The sequence below is a fragment of the Carassius gibelio genome, chromosome A2, assembly GCF_023724105.1.
Source record: "Carassius gibelio isolate Cgi1373 ecotype wild population from Czech Republic chromosome A2, carGib1.2-hapl.c, whole genome shotgun sequence".
Lineage (NCBI taxonomy): Eukaryota > Metazoa > Chordata > Actinopteri > Cypriniformes > Cyprinidae > Carassius > Carassius gibelio.
In genome coordinates this window covers 2,270,901-2,291,602 of record NC_068372.1, presented here as the reverse complement: position 1 = coordinate 2,291,602, position 20,702 = coordinate 2,270,901, and the positions used below count along the sequence as shown (strand labels likewise).

General features: G+C 37.8%; 1 protein-coding gene across 1 annotated transcript in view; it reads left to right on the top strand.

Annotated features, from left to right (window-relative positions):
• Nucleotides 1-20,702, top strand: part of nyap2b (neuronal tyrosine-phosphorylated phosphoinositide-3-kinase adaptor 2b) — a 133,739-nt gene that overhangs the window by 2,565 nt on the left and 110,472 nt on the right. Inside the window, exons 3-4 of the mRNA XM_052608632.1 lie at nt 7,113-7,408; nt 12,218-13,309. Coding sequence (XP_052464592.1) covers nt 7,113-7,408; nt 12,218-13,309 — 1,388 coding nt within the window. The remainder of the gene's footprint in view (nt 1-7,112; nt 7,409-12,217; nt 13,310-20,702) is intronic.

Genomic DNA, 20,702 nt, shown 5'->3' with positions numbered 1-20,702 from the left:
TGTAAAAAAAATTTAGATGGAGTTTGGGCATGTTCATAATGTCTTTCATTCTTGTGACTTGAAAGGTGATGTGCAAGACACATTACCAAATAATTTTTTGAATAATGTTTCAGTTTCATACTAGTTATTAGTTTTTCATCTTAATGTAAATTTAAGACATAGAAAAGTGATTGCAGTCGTAAGCACAGGCTTCAGATGGATTTTTACACTTTTTAAACCATTGGCCTTGCTAACATAAATGCAGCTGTAATTGTGTCAGTGGGCAATTTACTGTTGAGTGCTGCCCCTGACCCATTGACATAGATTGTATTGATCACATTTGCCACAGTCTTCTAAGTGCATTTAAAACTAAATAGCCTCAGATAACCTTTTCATGCAAATAGCTCAGGCCTCACCGTCCTTCGGATGAGACGTTAAACCGAGGTCCTGATCATTAAAAATCCCAGGATGTCTTTCGAAAAGAGTAGAGGTTTGACCTCGGCATCCTGGCTAAATTCGCCCATTGGCCTCCGACCATCATGGCCTCCTAACAATCCCCATATCTGCTGATTGCCTTCATCACTCTGTCTCCTCTCCACCAGTAAGCTGGTGTGTGGTGGGCGTTCTGGCGCACTATGGCTGCCGTCGCATCATCCAGGTGGATGCTGCACACTGGTGGTGGATGAGGAGATACCCCCCTGACTATGTAAGCGCTTTGAGTGCCTAGAAAAGCGCTATATAAATGTAATGAATTATTATTATTATTATTATTATTATTATTATTATTATTATTATTATTATTATTATTATTATTATTATTATAGCATTTAATTTTTTTTTTTTTTGTAATTTTTTTTTGCATCTTTGAATGATTTATGCGTAAAAACACTATAGAACCTAATGTACCTAGATGAGATTGGTTCAGACTTTTTAATACTTTACAGCTGTTTATAATAAATGTGATGAAGTGAAGCAATTTATTGTGGTTTTCATCCAAACAAATATGGTCATGGCAATATTTTATTAATATTTTTTGATTAAGCAAGAAATGTACCCAAAAGAGCTTAGGTGTCCCACATTAGTTAATGTCCCAGATTACCATTTACTTTTAGGTCATCTTAACATCTTTGGACAAAATGATCACTGAATCTTCATTATGCTATCTATAACTGTTGATGTCTGCTCCCAGTTAAAATCTCCTATATAAGATGCAGTTGATTTTCCATCAGCACTACACACAATATAGCAGATAGCAGTGTTTGATTAACAGTCTTCAGTGAGATCCTGATTTACATAAGACACTTCACGGTTGCACTTTACTTGAAGCTGAAGAGTTTTCACCAAAATATTACCATAAGTAACTTTCTTGACTGTAAAGGGTGCAGAAGAGTATTTATTCTGTGCTATTGGTCTACTTCTAGTCTGCTTATCAGCTGTTGCTGATATAAAATATTCATACTCAGAGTGGCTGGAAGATGATGGCTAGAAAAAAAAAAATAGCTGGATTTTTCATGAGGCGTATAAGTGGGTCAATGAGACGACCCATTTTTACAGGAACTGATTGGAAGAGAGAGAGAAAAAAATCTGGTTGAAAGAGATTAAGTGTGAAGAGTGTGCTAGCAGGAGTTGTGTTCTGCCTGGTGACAGCTGGAGCAGTCACCGACCAATCCGATTGCTTCCACGTGCTCATCCCTCTTGAGTGAGGCGGGTCTTCTTTCATTCTCTGCCATTCTGTTGGAGCTTTTACTATCTCTGGGAGTGCACAGAAACTTTGTCCATACACAGCCTCACATGCTCATTTGGTTACAGCAACTATGCTGTGTCTTTTATGTCTTTTCATTGTCCCAAAGACTTGTTATAAAACCCGGGGAGATCTGTCATTTGAGGCTGTAGCCCCCAGACTGTGGAACGCCTTGCCTTTGTTCCTCCATGTGGCTGATTCTGTTGAGTCCTTTAAAAGGCAACTCAAGACACTGTTATTTAAACAAGCTTTTAGTTGATTGGGCTTAAGTTTACTTTTGACTTTTTATTTGTTTTAATTTTATTTGAATATTAATGTGGTTGTACCTTGTAAAGCACTTTGTGATTTTATCTGTGAAAAGCGCTCTATAAATAAACTTTACTTACTTACTATGCTGTAAACACTGAAGAGCATGGACAGAAATAAAAGGAAATAATGAAGTTTATATGATACTATACAGGACTGAAAAATTATTTAATGTTTAAGATTAGTGGTGTCAAACTCAGTTCCTGGAAGGCCAGAGCCCTACAGAGTTTCGTTCCAACACACATACCATGTAGTTTTCGAATAATCCTGAAGAACTTAATTAATTGGATCAGGTGTGTATTTCAGGCGTGGAGTTGTATTCCTCCAAAAATTTCCAGAGTCTGACACCCTTATTTTAGATTTTTTCTGTGCAAGACATTTTAATATAAATAACTATTTTTCTTTGTTTTTCAGTATTTTGACAAGGTTGTAAGAATGCTGCCCAGCAGCTTTTAACATATTGGCAGTAATGACATTAACACTTTTACTGGGCCAGGGCAATGTAATAAATAATAGACTTCCTTTCAGATGAAGTCTATTTAATTGACCATATTTAAAGGTAATGTAATTTCTATCAGCAAACAGAATTGTCAAAATGATGACTGTCATTTTAAGAAAATAAATAATAATACAACTTGCAGCACAAATACAGTTCTTGCTTTATGGTTCCTTTATTCAGAATTTTAAAAAGATTTTGTAACTTTACACTGAATGCTCTGCTAAGAAGAAGCATAGTGTCAGTTTCATTTAACAGTAGGAAACATGTCTGCGCCAAGCAGGAACAGGCACATGCAGTGCTGACAGCTGCTCCAACATCACAGTTCCTCTTCCTAATGAGAGCTTAATGCCTGATCCGTCACATGGGTGTGTGTGTTTACATGTTTTGTGTTTGAACGAGTGTGTGAGGAGACTGATTTCACAGAGCAGCAGCAGCAGATTTTGTGTTTGGTTTCTGCGGGTACCCTGTTGCTAGGCAAACTTAAGCCCCTGACCAATGAACCCTCCTCTCAAGACTCCTGCTGTGTGTACAGTAGTTACCAAGTTACACAAACCCATGCACACACTCAGGTAATAAATTAACGCACCTTGAACTTTGGCAACACAAACTGCAATTAAATTTTTTATTCAAAACTAATGGCTAATGCAGTCATTCTCATTTGTTGGACAGAAATATTTAAGGGAGAGAGAGAGAGGGAGAGAGTGAGACTTTTGGACTTTTAAAATATTTTAATCAGACAACTAGTTTAAAACCAATATTTGCACCATACAAAAAGAAAATAAATAAATGAAATAATAATAATGATAGTAATTCACAATTTTACCAATTAAACCATAACACTCCAAAAACATTTCTCACCACAAGAGCATTTTTCACATTCCACCTTGCATCAAAAAAAAAAAAAAAAAACATATTATTTGTTAATTTACGGTGGGCATATTCTACGGCGACCTTGTACTTTACTAATAATTTGAATATTCCAACCAGATCAATATTTTCCCCCTCAATTTTACATGTGTGGGATTTCAGAATTGCCAACTTTGCCTGCCCTAATAGAGAGTTAGCAACAGTGCACTGTGCTTTTCATTCCTTGTTGTATTTCAAGCCCAAAATAAATAGATTTTTTGTTAAAAAAAATAAACCCAAGTTCAGTGAAGATTTTTCCCAACAGTTCAAACAAAGGAATTAATCTAAAACAATCAGAAAAAAATAAAAATAATGAAAAACAGTATCAGGAGCATTACAAAACGGTCATGTAAATGAAATCATAACATTTAATTTTGAGACAAGACTATTTGTTGCCACAGCACAGTGGAGTATTCTCCTAATAAATCCTAATAAAAATAAATGTTGCTTTTTGAAATATTTCCAAGCTAGAAATCAAAGCAGATATATCATCAGTGTTTCTGATACATACAGTTACATTGTCTGCATATGCTGTGAGTTTCACAGGTGGAATTTCTGGAAACCTAGGAACAACAAGTCCGTGCAATCGTTTCCTTAAAATTGACAGAAGAGTTTCAATAGAGCAAAAAAGTCCGGAAAGAGGACATCCTTGCTGTATACCTCTAGTTACTGCAAAAGGTCTAGTCAGGCGCCCATTAATTCTCAGCATACTAGATGTTTCACTATATAATAATTTAACAGAGGAGATAAATTGTGGACCAAAGCCAAAAGCTTTCAGTGTCTTTAGTAAATATAAATTATCCACTCTGTCAAAAGCTTTCTCTTGATCTAGAGATAAGAGTCCAATATCAACTTAATGTGTTTTGGCAACTGTAATAATTTCTCTTAACAAGAATAGGTTGTTGAAAATTGTTCTTTTGGGGATACAGTATGACATATCCTCATGAATTATAGTTGCCATACATTTCTTTAACCTATTGGTTATAACGTTTGACAGTATTTTAAAATCAGTACACAGTAATGAAACAGGATGCCAATTCTTCAAGTATCCAAGATCTCCTTTATTGGGTATTAAAAAGGGGTATTCTACAGCTCAAGGATAGAACACCTTGGTTAAAGGACTCCAGAAAAAAATGATACAAATCTTGTCCAAGCACATTCCAAAAAACCTTTATAGAGCTCTGCAGACAGACCATCCAGTCCAGGTGATTTGCCACTGTTAGCACAGCACTTGACAGCTCAGAAAAAGTTAGAAATTCCTCCAGCTCCTCCTTCTCAGTCGTTGACAACTGTGGAAGTCGTTGAAGAAGTTTTTCAACTGCTGCTTCCTCACAGTGTTCTGACTGATAGAGATTCTCATAAAAAGAAATAGCAGAAGCTATAATTTCTCGCTGGCAAGTAGTTTCACTGTCATTAGAAAGTTTCAGTTTATGGAAAATTTCTGCTCTTTTGGCTTTCTCTCCAGTCCAAAAAAGAAGGCCGTTCGAGTATCCATTTCATTGTGCTTTAAATATCTTGTTCTCACAAGAGATAAATGGGGGTACGTTCGAAAACATTACCTTTTTCGATAGGTTAGACAGGGGTAATACAGGAATAAAAACATCATGCCTAATGGTTAGAGAGTCGGACTCCCAATCGAAAGGTTGTGAGTTCGAGTTCCGGGCCGGCAGGAATTGTGGGTGGGGGGAGTGCATGTACAGTTCTCTCTCCACCTTCAATACCACGACTTAGGTGCCCTTGAGCAAGGCACCGAACCCCCAGCTGCTCCCCGGGCGCTGCAGCAAAAATGACTGCCCACTGCTCCGGGTGTGTGTTCACAGTGTGTGTGTGTGTATGTTCACTGCTCTGTGTGGGATGGGTTAAATGCAGAGCACAAATTCTGAGTATGGTTCACCATACTTGGCTGAATGTCACGTCACTTCATGAAGGGTCAAACCACACTCCACTAAATAATTGACCATTTCTACTTCTTTCAGAAAAACAACCATTGCTTTATTCATTCTAGAAGCAGACATGATGTTTTGTGCACCTATTTCTCTGCCAATTGCGACCAAAACGTTCTCAATGGACACTGATGCATCTGCCGGGATGCACTTGCATGCAACCCGCACGGACACACATGAAAAACCATCAGAATTTGAGCCCATCTCTATCAGCTATGCTGACAGAAGTCAGCACCCCGACTCTCTATCCTCTAATCCAAAGCAATATTCAAAAGGAATAAACCCGGAAAAGAAGGAAAAGTTTGAAACTCACTCAACGCCACACACTCTTCCACTCACATGCTCTCAGCCACTCCGCACATGCACATGAGACACACAGAAAGAGCGAGAGAGTGAGAGAGACCATTCATCTAGCATATCAAAAGAACTAATCTAGATTTTGACTACTGTGTCCAATAGAAATATAGGTATAGTAGCGAAAAAATGGCAAGTGTGGTTTTTACAGTTCATGAGAGAATAAGCAAGATCAAGGACAATTTCCAGTGCAGTCTATATAACTTGTCATATTTTTAGGAAACCCCCACCAGTACCCTGTATCATTGATGGCCAGCCAGTTTACATAGTTCGAAGGTTGTTGGATTCTCAACAGGTCCATGGCAGGGTTTAGTATCTTGTGGATGGGGAGGGCTTTGACCCAGAGGAGCAGTCCTGGGTTCCTGCATGAGATATTTTAGACCAGATTCTCATCTCTGAGTTTCGCAGAGCCCAAGGAAACTGTCAGAAGAATGTCAAGGGCCGTTCCTAGGGGAGAGGCTCCTATAAAGATCTCATCTTTGCACTTTTGCATCTTTGCACACTTTCCGCTCCTGGCCTGCAGGGTACGCCTTCCTTAAGGCTTCTTGGTTATGCTCCCTCCAGGCCTCCAGATAGCATGTTTACCCCAAGCCCAGTGCTCTCCACCCCTGCAGAGGGCAATATTGTACTTAATCTTGCTTAGTACTCTCCTCGTTAGTCCTGATCCCCTTCACGTGTGTTAGCCTTTTTAAAGGTGCTCGTTCTCTGCTATTGTGTTCAGTCTTGAGCCTATGTACTCAAGTTACCAGCTCTCAGGTAAGTTTGTAACTTCTTGTGACCCTTGTGTCTATTTTTTTTCTCTGTTTTATGGAACCTCAGCTATCCTTAGTTTACTTGTACTTTGTTACCATGGTTTCTCGAGTGAAGATTTTTTTGTTTGGAAGACTCAAGTCCCCTGACTCATGACTCTTCAGCTCTTGGGTTTCTATACCTGGAAATGAGCTCCGTAGGAAACACTTCACACCCTCTACACCAGAGACCAGGGTTCTAGTCTCGCTCAAGGTGACCTCCTCACATGTGGAGGGTGTTGATGATTGTCTTCTGGACAACTGATTGTGGATTCATATTTTAAACAAGCGTTACCCAGTATTTATACTCAAAATGTATCAAATTAAGCTCAAAATGGAATTTTCAATTTTTTTAGATTTTTTATTTTTTTATTTTCCTAAGCTGAAAGTCGTAACTATCAGGATTAAAAAATATATATAAAAATAAAAAACCCCTTGAAATATTTCAGGAAAGTTTGCTTTTTTTTTAATTACAAAAAAATAAAGCACTTTTCCATTATATTCATTTTTTTAATGCACCTTTGTATCACACAATGCTGCAATTTTCTTTAAAATCTATTCATGAACTGTTTTATTTCTTATGGTGGTCCTTATAGGGGGGAAGACGTGATCACCGATGTTAAGCACCTGCGAATGGGCTCCATGAGCATGCCGGCCCCTGTGGAACACATATCTCCCCACCAGCACCAGCCCTCCTGTAACCCAGGTTTCACAGTTCGCTCTCAGTCCCTACACTCTGTGGAAGGAGGGGAGGAGGAGGGCAGCCCCACATCCCGTAAGCAGCCCCCTCCCAAACCACGGAGGGACCCCAGCACCAAACTCAGCATCTCCTCTGAAGCTGTGGACCTCAGTCCCACCGGGAATAAAGGCAATGATCCAGAGAGGTGTGATGGTAAGATTCTATGGTTGTTTAATCCAAGCTTCACCTTCACAATTCCTGATGCAAAAAATGTTAAGATCAACTCTTTTTGTCGTTATATACTAACTGATGTTAAAATAATGGGTTAAATTGAATCCTATTGTTTCTTGTCAAGTCACCTTTATTTATATAGTGCTTTAAACAAAATACATTGCATCAAAGCAACTGAACAACATTCATTAGGAAAACAGTGTGTCAATATTGCAGTTCATCATTGAGTTCAGTGATGTCATCTCTGTTCAGTTTAAATAGTGTCTGTGCATTTACTTGCAATCAAGTCAATGATGATATCGCTGTAGATGAAGTGACCCCAACTAAGCAAGCCAGAGGCGACAGCGGCAAGGAACCGAAACTCCATCAGTGATAGAATGGAGAAAAAAACCTTAAGAGAAACTAGACTCAGTCGGGGGCCAGTTCTCCTCTGACCAGATGAAACCAGCAGTTCAATTCCAGGCTGCAGTCAGATTGTGCAGAAGAATAATCTGTTTCCTGTGGTCTTGTCCCAGTGGTCGTCTGAGACAAGGTCTTTACAGGGGATCTGTATCTGGGGCTCTAGTTGTCCTGGTCTCCGCTGTTTTTCAGGGCTTTAGAGGTCCTTTCTAGGTGCCGATCCATCATCTGGTCTGGATATGTACTGGATCCGGGTGACTATAGTCACCCTCTTTTCTGGATACAGACTGGAACTGGTGGTTACGGTGACCTCAGAATAAGAGAAACAGACTAATATTAGGGTAGATGCCATTCTTCTAATGATGTAGAAAATACATGGGGTGTTATGAGAAGTGTTCCTGGTTCCGGTTTACCTAATTAATGCAGCCTAAAAATCCTTTAACAGATTTGGATTTTTAAAGCATATTAGTATGCTATGTGTAAGCCAAGTTTAAAAGATGGGTCTTTAATCTAGATGTTGCAAGAGTGTGTCTGCCTCCCGAACAATGTTAGGTAGGTTATTCCAGAGTTTAGGCGCCAAATAGGAAAAGAATCTGCCGCCCGCAGTTGATTTTGATGTTCTAGGTATTATCAAATTGCCTGAGCTTTGAGAACGTAGCGGACGTAGAGGATTATATAATGTAAAAGAGTTCATTCAAATTCTGAGGTGCTAAACCATTCAGGGCTTTATAAGTAATAAGCAATATTTTAAAATCTATACGATGTTTGATAGGGAGCCAGTGCAGTGTTGACAGGACCGGGATAATATGGTCATACTTCCTGGTTCTAGTAAGAACTCTTGCTGCTGCATTTTGGACTTGTTGTAGTTTGTTTACTAAGCGTGCAGAACAAACACACAATAAAGCATTACAATAATCTAACCTTGAGGTCATAAATGCATGGATTAACATTTCTGCATTTGACATTTAGAGCACAGGCCGTAATTTAGATATTTTTTTTGAGATGGAAAAATGCAGTTTTACAAATGCTAGAAACCTGGCTTTCTAAGGAAAGATTGCGTTCAAATAGCACAACTAGGTTCCTAACTGATGACTGCTACGAACTGATGGCAATCATATACAGTAAGTACAATTTAAACCACGCTAATGAACCTCCATTAATGCCAACAAAGTGTTCAAGTCAATGCAAAATAATTTTGTGGTCAATTGTGTCAAACGCAGCACTAAGATCCAATAGAACTAATAGAGAGATACAACCACGATCAGATGATAAGAGCAGGTCATTTGTAACTCTAAGGAGAGCAGTCTCAGTACTATGATATGGTCTAAATCCTGACTGGAAATCCTCACATATACAATTTTTCTCTTGTAAAAGCAAACACACACAACATTGTGAAAAATGCCATAATTTTGAATGGCCAAGTCATGTAAAACCTTATCTGGACTGAGCACAAGCATGACCATAGCATGTGATGTCTTCTAGATTAGAAAAAAAAAAAATTGACACATTTTTACACATGACAAGGCATTATAAATAAGACAAAGTAGCAGTAGCAAATTTCTAGTAGCAATAAACACCTGCAATCAGATACCTGCCAATAAACAAACAGTATGGAGTTTTGAGAACATATTTTAACATCCAAATCAATTAGAATCAGTATTATAACAAATAAAATCAGTTTATTTTATGCAAGGCAAAGCGGGTTTTTTTTTATCATGCAAAATGACCGTTGCTGGCACATTTAGCTGACTGACATCTCGTCCTTATATGGTGAGTTCCGTAAAATAAAATTATTTACAGCACAGTAAAGACTTTATAGATGAAATAAAATGTATACAAACCTTAATATCTCTGAAGAAGTCCACCAAATCGGTAGTGCTGAAAACCGCTCACTCCTGAAGAAGATGAAAAACCCATGCTCTGAAAGTAACCCAACAGCTGGCTTGCTTTGTCGGGTTGAGGGGGAGGGGGGTGTATAGTTTCAGTGGTCAGTGAGATTGACCCAGCCAACAGTTGGCTTATGCAAAAACTACAAAACACTGGAAAAATAGCCCAACATAATGACCCAACAGGCTCACAACCTGGGTTGAAAAAAAAACAAAAAAAACAATGTTGGGTAAGTTACTCAAAAAAAGTAATCCACTACAGAAATACTTATTTAAAATTATAATTTGATTACATTGCTGATTACTGCACTTAAAAAGTAATCAGTTTACCAATTAGATACTTTCAAGTTTACTTTTCAAGTTATCAAACAAATTTCTACAAAATAGTTTTTTGTTTTGTGAAAAAAAATAAAAAAAAAATAGGGTGCGCTTTCTGGATTCATTCTCTGTGAATACCTTCCTGAAACGAATCAATAAAATGAATGAAAATTACTTGAGAAATACAGAATATATATAAAAAAAAAAAAAAAAAAGCTTGAAGTGTCTATTATTAAATGAAGTCATGTCGAAAACAAATATGCTCTGACAAAATAATCTTTAGGAAACCAATGCAAGGTACAGTCTTTCCCGCTTGAGCTCACCTATAATGTGTCTGCGCTCACGATGCGCTATAAGATAACCACCCACGTGATATCAGGCTTGAGATGAGCGAACATGTAAATGTCCACATCAACTCCGTATACAAAGAAAGATTCAAGTTCATCTCGGCTACTTTCCGTTTTTGGAAGAAGATGGGCTGTGAGGAATAATCCTTGAATTATGATGCCGATGTGGCTTAATACAGCAAATGATCTCATTCTAATGAGTTATTTATTTTAACTTCTATTAGTGTTACTGTGACATAAACTTGTCCATATTCACTTGTTGAAATTTTCCCAAACTGGGAAATACTGTAATACAGCTACTGTGTAACGTGTTATACCCAACTCTGAATATAACCCACCATTTTTTTTTAGAGTTTGGCTATTGTTTCATGTAAAAGCAAACACACAACAATGTGGACAATGCCAAAAAAAAGTTATTTGAAGCCTTGTCTGGACCTAGCACCAACAAGACTTTAGCATGTGATGTCTTCCAGATCAGGAAAAAAATTGGGGCACATTTTTACACATGCGAAGGCATTTATGCAATTTACCTAAATTTATCTCCCACCATCATTTGGGAAGTCATTGGGAAGTTGTTGTGTAGTGGTTGAAGCTGCTTGCTAAATTTGTGATTTATAATTGTGCAGGTTTTCATCCCTGAAAAAAAAGGCAAACCGTAGGCATCAACAGTTTTCCAGGGCTTCCTCATTCAGATTTCAACATTCCTATCAGTTTATCTCTATGCAGTGATGACCCTCTTTTATCTTTTATTTAGCTGTAGACTGCAAAAGTATTAAGTCAATTTATATTTCTCAAGAAGTGTGCCGTGAGGAATATTTTTTGTCAGAATTTGAAGGGATCACAGTGTGCACAGAGATCTTCCTCTAAGCCACAGCAACCAACCCACAGAAACAGAGACCTCTTGCTGCTCCACCAATCCAGACATCAGATGTCAGTCTCAACCAATCATCAGTGAGGTGATAGGAAGACAGAGCGTGGCAACAACCAATAAGGAATGAGCTAGCAGCCAGCTCAACAGAGCTTTAGCCAATGAGCACCAAAGAGTGTGGAATGTAACTCATTCAGAGGACAGTTGTTTGTTGAACGGGAGGTTGAGAGGGTGTTGGGGGAGGGAGCTAGCACAGAATTCATTCAGGAGGAGTGACTGACCTAGATTTAGTTCCCCTGGAGGAGAGAGGGCGAGGGTAAACAGATCCGCTCAAAGGGAGGGGAAAGGCAGAGAGAGCAGGAGGAGGGGCATGTTCAGAGGTGTTGAAACCGATCTCAAGATCCACCAGTATACATTTTCACAGAATTAACAAATGTATAATAGTTTTTTTATGTTTATTTTTTCATGCATAAAGGGAGTCTTTGACTCACTAAGAGAACATGAGAAAAGAATTTGAATCAGGCCACAATGCAGTTTTTAACTTGTTTTACTCTCTTTAAAAATCCATAAAGCATTTAAGAGAATTTTTTTTTTTTTTTATATGATAAAATATTATCTTTTCTCAATACAGAAATCTGGGAATTTTATCATTTTTATTCTCAGAGTGAAGTTGGAATATAAGAGTTAGTGCATATGTGTGCCAGAATATTATCTATTTCATGTTCACCTTTGAGGCAGTGCCCAGATTGTGTTTCCCAATGTGTGTATTTCAGTAAAGGCAACTTTTTTATTGCATGTTGTATAAAATATATTGGTGTGTACTTGCATGGAGTTGGTGATAAAGATGGTGATAAAGTTAGAGCAGCAAGACCACATGGTATCTGAATAATTTAAAGTTATAAAATTGTCCTATGTACAGTGATCCCAGTATGCCTAACCATATATCTTTATTCATGCATTTCTACTTACTCAGGAACACAAGGCTGCAGTGAGGACTGCAGGAAAATTCCTCCACCGAAACCTAAGAGGAATCCTAACACGCAACTAAGCACTTCCTTTGATGAGTCTTACATCCGCAATCATGGTTCAAAAGGTTTTCCTACCATGCTCTTCTCAAGTGATTTCCAGGCTCCTTCCCCTGCTCAGCCACAGTGCCCACAGGATTCAGACTTAGTTGAACCTGTCTACATTGAGATGTCTGGGAATGTGGGACGAGAAACGACCCTCCAGCCTGAGGAAGATGAGCCGGGTGAGGCTGTCTATGAAGAGATGAAGTATCCAGGCCTTGACGAGTTTGACATGCGTTGGGATCTTTCTAGCTGTCGCTCACAGTGTGCCACACCCTGTACACCTGAGCTTGATATCCATGCCACCCTAAACCGTTGTACTACCCCTTGGGGCATGCCAGTTTGTGACATCCCTGCCCCATTCCCCAACCTGTTGACACATAGGCCACCTTTACTGGTTTTCCCTCCAGTCCCAGCTCAGTGCTCTCCCAACTCGGACGAGTCCCCACTCACCCCTCTCGATGTAGCAAAGCTTCCTATGTTAGAGAACAGTTCTTATGGCAAGTCACCAACCTCATCTTCTCTGGAACCCTCTGGCTCCACATCTACACCTCACCTAAGACGTGCTGAGAGGGAGCTAGCAGCCACTCCTACAATAACAGTATCTGGGCGATCGTCGGCACCACCACTGCCCTGTGGCGTCTATAAAAGTTATTCCTCCTCACATGGTTATCAGCGCAGTCACTCAGCCTGTCCCTCACCTGTTAGTATGGGCCGCTGCCTGACGCCCCTCAGCCTCATGCGGTCACCTCCTTTTGAGGGGACATTTCCTACAACAGGCCTTCCTCGCAGTGCCTCTGCCACACCACATGGAAAGGGATCACCGCCGCAGGATGCAAGCTCAGGGGGACGGCATCATGGCTCCATGCAGAATGTGTCAGTGGCACGGTCACGAACGCCCACTAGCCCTCTAGATGAGCTCACAAACCTCTTCACCACTGGCAGGAACATGCTGAAAAAGAATACCAGTGGCAGAAAGAGCAAGGAGCCGGGAGAAAGTGAGTGCCAACTGCCTATAATCATATTCAGTCACTAATTTAGTAATTGTTAACCAGTTTTAAAAACTTTAAAAAGTGCATTAGTAATACAAATAGATACACAAGCAATAGTGCAAATCAGTATATTGTGCAAAATCAATTTAGTAAAATTGAATAATTGCTGATTTAATTTATGTCTCTTCTTGTATATTATTATTATTTTACTTATTTAAAACTGTTAATCCTTTTAATTCTGGGTCATTTATGTTCAATTTATATTTGTAAACTTTGTAAGACTGTCTCGGACCTAATATACTCCTAATATACCTAATATACTTTTATTATTATTATTAATCCAGAGAGATTAAAAGGCTGAAGCCCCGGGTGTACTTAATTTTCTCACGTTCACGCAGCTTTCAAAGAAATTTATCAATCACATGAGCATGGATCGACAAGTTAAACACATGTACTATTAGTACAATTAGTATAAGTACTATTAAGTGAACTCTTCTGTCCCATCATAAGTGTGCGCTGTTGTACAGGGACTATCACGGAATCCAGATTGTGGAAGTGTACTTTGGGCTTAAAGCGATAGACCAGTCCCAATACAGGCAAATGTACTGTGTTTGCACATGACCACTTGTCTACTTAGATTACGTATTTCCTGTATTTTGGTCTAAGACCACAAGTGTGTAGAACATTTGATTACCTGGTGGCACACACTTACAACATGATGTAAAAAAAAAAAAGCTTTTATAGAGCTTGATTTAAACATTTTGATTTTCAGTGTACTATGTAACAGACAACACAATGTAATAATTGTGGTGCTTTTAATTAAGTGATTAAAAAGCAGTTGGATGTTTCACATAATGCATATTCTTGACATTTTATATTTTAATAACAAATATATGCAATAACCAATTCATTAAACTTACACTGTAATGTTTTTCTTCAAGTCGCGCTATTTTATGGCGCATGAGTTCTGATGAATGACAAGATACTAGGGCTGTGAATCTTTGGGTAGGCAGCGCTTCGATTCACGATTCAAAGTTTTTCGATTCAAGAATGATTTTTGCAAATTTAGACGATTCAATTTGATTCAAATCATAATTAAATTTGATACAATTTGATTATAACGATTAGATTCTGCACTCTTTAAGTGCATTCACAGGTTTATTTAAATGCTTCCCCTAAATTGGGGCAAATAACAGACAGCCTTTATGGTTAGAGAACCATAGGTTAGAAAAAAAAAAGAAAAAAAAAATATATTGTCCATTGTTAGATGCTAGTTTAAAGAAACTATGGCATAACATGGCGTACGTAAAAATGTATGTAATTTATGTAAGATTAAAAAAAAAAACATCTTAAAAATTATGTATGAGCTAACATTTTGTCACACCAGGGGCATAGCCATCATTTCAGAAGTGACTGAAACGTCAAATAAAATGATTTTATGTATGTAGCCAGTGTATTATCATGATTCATATAATTTGTATCACTTTTTATCACTTTTAGTTTGCTTTAAGAAATCAAATATACTGCTCTACAATAATCGATCATTTGTAATCAATACTTTTTTTTTTTTTTTTTTTTCTAATGGCAAATTTATATACTACATTTAGCTATTATTTTAATTTTCTGCACAGAATAAGGTAAAATTTTACTTTATAGTTTATGTACTGTAATCAATCAATCAATCACCTTTATTTATATAGTGCTTTAAACAAAATACATTGCGTCAAAGCACTGAACAACATTCATTTGGAAAACAGTGTCTCAATAATGCAAAATGATAGTTAAAGGCAGTTCATCATTGAATTCAGTTATATCATCTCTGTTCAGTTGAAATAGTGTCTGTTTTTATTTGCAATCAAGTTAATGATATCGCTGTAGATAAAGTGACCCCAACTAAGCAAGCCAGAGGCGACAGCGGCAAGGAACCGAAACTCCATCGGTGACAGAATGGAGAAAAAAACCTTGGGAGAAACCAGGCTCAGTTGGGGGTCAGTTCTCCTCTGACCAGACGAAACCAGTAGTTCAATTCCAGGCTGCAGCAAAGTCAGATTGTGCAGAAGAATCATCTGTTTCCTGTGGTCTTGTCCTGGTGCTCCTCTGAGACAAGGTCTTACAGGGGATCTGTATCTGGGGCTCTAGTTGTCCTGGTCTCCGCTGTCTTTCAGGGCAGTAGAGGTCCTTTCTAGGTGCTGATCCACCATCTGGTCTGGATACGTACTGGATCCGGGTGACTGCAGTGACCCTCTGATCTGGACACAGACTGGATCTCGTGGCCACGGTGACCTCGGAACAAGAGAGAAACAGACAAATATTAGCGTAGATGCCATTCTTCTAATGATGTAGAAAGTACGGTGTTATGTGAAGTGTTTCCGATTCCGGTTTACCTAATTAATGCAGCCTAAAAATCCTTTAACGGATTTGGATATTAAAAGCATATTAGTATGTTATGTGTAAGCCAGGTTAAAGAGATGGGTCTTTAATCTAGATTTAAACTTCAAGAGTGTGTCTGCCTCCCGAACAATGTTAGGTAGGTTATTCCAGAGTTTAGGTGCCAAATAGGAAAAGGATCTGCCGCCCGCAGTTGATTTTGATATTCTAGGTATTATCAAATTGCGTTTTGAGAACGTAGCGGACGTAGAGGAGTATAATGTAAAAGGAGCTCATTGAAATACTGTGGTGCTAAACCATTCTGGGCTTTATAAGTAATAAGCAATATTTTAAAATCTATACGATGTTTGATAGGGAGCCAGTGCAGTGTGGACAGGACCGGGCTAATATGGTCATACTTCCTGGTTCTAGTAAGAACTCTTGGCTTTCTAAGGAAAGATTGCGATCAAGTAGCACACCTAGGTTCCTAACTGATGACGAAGAATTGACAGAGCAACCATCAAGTCTTAGACAGTGTTCTAGGTTATTACAAGCAGAGTTTTTAGGCCCTATGATTAACACCTCTGTTTTTTCTGAATTTAGCAGTAAGAAATTACTCGTCATCCAATTTTTTATATCGACTATGCATTCCATTAGTTTTTCAAATTGGTGTGTTTCACCAGGCTGCGAGGAAATATAGAGCTGCGTATCATCAGCATAACAGTGAAAACTAACACCATGTTTCCTGATGATATCTCCCAAGGGTAACATATAAAGCGTGAAGAGTAGCAGCCCTAGTACTGAGCCTTGAGGTACTCCATACTGCACTTGTGATCGATATGATACATCTTCATTCACTGCTACGAACTGATGGCGGTCATATAAGTACGATTTAAACCATGCTAATGCACTTCCACTGATGCCAACAAAGTGTTCAAGTCTATGCAATAGAATGTTGTGGTCAATTGTGTCAAACGCAGCACTAAGATCCAATAAAACTAATAGAGAGACACACCCACGATCAGATGATAAGAGCAGATCATTTGTAACTCTAAGGAGAGCAGTCTCAGTACTATGATACGGTCTAAATCCTGACTGGAAATCCTCACATATACCATTATTCTCTAAGAAGGAATATAATTGTGATGATACCACCTTTTCTAGTATCTTGGACAGAAAAGGGAGATTCGAGATTGGTCTATAATTAACAAGTTCTCTGGGGTCAAGTTGTGGCTTTTTTATGAGAGGCTTAATAACAGCCAGTTTGAAGGTTTTGGGGACATATCCTAATGACAATGAGGAATTAATAATAGTCAGAAGAGGACCTATGACTTCTGGAAGCACCTCTTTTAAGAGCTTAGATGGTATAGGGTCTAACATACATGTTGTTGGTTTGGATGATTTAACAAGTTTATACAATTCTTCCTCTCCTATAGTAGAGAATGAGTGGAACTGTTCCTCAGGGGGTCTATAGTGCACTATCTGATGTGATACGGTAGCTGAAGGCTGAATGGTTGCAATTTTATCTCTAATAGTATCGATTTTAGAAGTAAAGTAGTTCATAAAGTCATTACTGTTGTGGTGTTGGGAAATGTCAACACTTGTTGAGGCTTTATTTTTCGTTAATTTAGCCACTGTATTGAATAAATACCTGGGGTTATGTTTGTTTTCTTCTAAAAGAGAAGAAAAGTAATCAGATCTAGCAGTTTTTAATGCTTTTCTATAGGATATGCTACTTTCCCGCCAAGCAATACGAAATACCTCTAGTTTTGTTTTCCTCCAGCTGCGCTCCATTTTTCGGGCTGCTCTCTTTAGGGTGCGAGTATGCTCATTATACCATGGTGTCAAACTGTTTTCCTTAACCTTCCTTAAGCGTAAAGGAGCAACTGTATTTAAAGTGCTAGAAAAGAGAGAGTCCATAGTTTCTGTTACATCATCAAGTTGTTCTGAGGTTTTGGATATGCTAAGGAATTCAGATACATCAGGAAGATAACTTAAAAAGCAGTCTTTTGTGGTAGAAGTGATGGTTCTTCGTTACTTGTAACAAGAAGTAAAATTTACAATTTTGGCTATATGAAGTTTACACAGAACTAAATAATGATCTGAGATATCATCACTTGGCTGAATAATTTCAACACTATCAACATCAATTCCATGTGACAGTATTAAATCTAGAGTATGATTTCGACAATGAGTAGGTCCTGAAACATGTTGTCTAACACCAATAGAGTTCAGAATGTCTATAAATGCTGAACCCAATGCATCTTTTTCATTATCGACATGGATATTAAAATCACCAACTATTAAGACTTTATCTGCAGCCAGAACTAACTCGGATGTAAAATCACCAAACTCTTTAATAAAGTCTGTATGGTGCCCTGGTGGCCTGTATACAGTAGCCAGTACAAACATAACAGGGGATTTATCATTAACATTGGTTTCTCTGGATAATGTTATATGAAGCACCATTACTTCAAACGAGTTATACTTGAAGCCTGCCCTCTGAGAAATCCTGAAAACGTTGTTATAAATTGAAGCAACTCCTCCCCCTTTGCCTTTTAGACGCGACTCGTGTTTATAACAATAATCTTGGGGGGTGGACTCATTTAAAATAATGTAATCTTCAGGTTTTAGCCAAGTTTCTGTCAAACAGAGCACATCTATATTATGATCAGTTATCATATTATTTACAAAAAGTGTTTTCGTAGAAATGGATCTGATATTCAATAAGCCAATCTTTATCATTTGTTTATCCATATTGCATTTGTTTTTTATTTGTTGAACCTCAATTAAATTGTTAACCTTAACTTGGTTTGGACATTTTTTGTATTTTCTAGTTCGGGGAACAGACACAGTCTCTATAGTGTGATATCTAATGATGTCAATTAGCACTGCATCATTCTTAATGTTATTTATTTATTGTGTTGTTTTTTTCTTAATGTTTTATAATTTCATTCTGCTTTTATTCAGTTTAGCTGCAGATATAGCCTGGCACGTCTATGAGAGTGAAATCACTTCTTTTTCATTCTGAAAACTTCTTTATCTCATTTTCACGAAATAAAATTATATAATAGTTATTTAACTTTTTCTCTCCGTCAGCGAATGATGATTCTGAGAGAAAACGCACCCGATGTCTGTTTCTAAAGCAACAAGCGCTACTTTCATGCATCTGATTATCAGATAAACCTTGCGCTATTATTTCAAGGTCCTTGTTAATGCTGTGGTTATTTTAACAGTTTCCTTCATATATTCGGTTTATCAGCATTGTTAAAACACCTTTATCATTCAATGGAACTTTGCGTATGATTTAGACACTTACATTCCTGCAGGGGCATAGTCATCTTTTCAGAAGTGAGGGGGACAGAAATCACACACACACACACACACACACACACACATATATATATATATATAGCATTACGATATAACATTTCTGTAATGTAAATAGCCCACTAGTCAACAGTTTTTGATTTTGAACAGTAAGATTTTTAATGTTTTGAAATTTAAGTCTCTTCTGCTCACCAAGCCTGCCTTTATTTGATCCAAAGTACAGCAAAAGCAGTAATATTGTCAACTATTTTTACTATTTAAAATAACAGTTTTCTATTATAATATATTTTAAATGTAATGTATTCCTGTGATCAAAGGTGTATTTTCAGCATCATTCCTCCAGTCTTCAGTGTCACATTAATCAGAAATCATTCAAATCAAGCAAATTAGCTGATTATCAATATTTAAAACAGATGACTAATTTTTTTTTTACCATACTTGGATGAATAGAAGGACCCAAAAATCTACATTTATGTGAAATAAAAAGCTTTCACTACATTAGACACTATATCATTCAAAAGCTTAGTAAGTGTGTGTATATATATATATATATATATATATATATATATATATATATATATATATATACATATATATATATATATATATAGTGAGATTTATGAGGTATGTCAAATAAATGGCAGTAAAGGTTTCAGTTTATGTGTATGCCTGCATTATTTTGACTGACCCATTTTCAAGAGACTGAAGTTTCCTACTATGGTCTGCATAGTATGTATATATATATTTTTTTCTTGTTAAATTAATTATAGAAATTAATACTTTTATTTAGCAAAGATTCTTTACATTTATCAAAAGTGATGATAAAGACATCATTTTACATGAGATTTCTATTTCAGATAAATGCTGCTCTTATGAACTGTCTATTCATCAAAGAAACCTGAAAAAAATATTTTCAACATTATCATAATATCATATATATATATATTAGGGGTGTAACGGTTCACAAAATTCACGGTTCGGTTCGATACGATACACTGATGTCACGGTTCGGTTCGGTTCGGTTCGATACGTTTTAGATACAGCAAAATGCAAAAACATCTCAACTTTTCAGAATGCCGCAAGCGCACCGCGGGTCATGTGACAAGAACCAACCAATCAGCTTCATCCTTTCCCATAACAACGTTGAAAACTCAGCCAAGATGAAGGAACAGCTGATCATAGTTGTATATGGATTGCAATTTTGAAATAAATTTAGTAGCAGAGCTACTGCAAGCGATTTTTAGAGCTGCAAATCCATTTATCCTTCGCTGAAATTTCCGCGTCTCATGGAGAGAGCACGTCATTGTTGCTTAGCAAAGACAGACGCCTCATGAGCGCTTCTGCCCGAGCGCTTTGGAAAGGAGGAGAAAGACGTGCTTAGCGTTTTCCACGCGTTTTTAGGAGCGATATGTGAACGGACCCTAAGGCGCTCGCTCACTCAGCACGCGCTGAAGGCTCATTGCAAAATGTCTAATGCATTTAACAGACCAGAAATATAAGATCCTAAAATAACCAACAGGTCTGGTGTTTGGGTGCACTTTGGATTCCCTGTAAGCTATAATACTGGTGTCTAAATGCTGCAGGCATAGTTTGTTGCGTGCATGTTTCTCCTTTTTTTCGTCTTTTCCCAGATACTGACACAATAAGGTGATGTCGGCGTAAATGAGTTGACATGTTTCAAGTATTCACGCTGGTGTTTTTT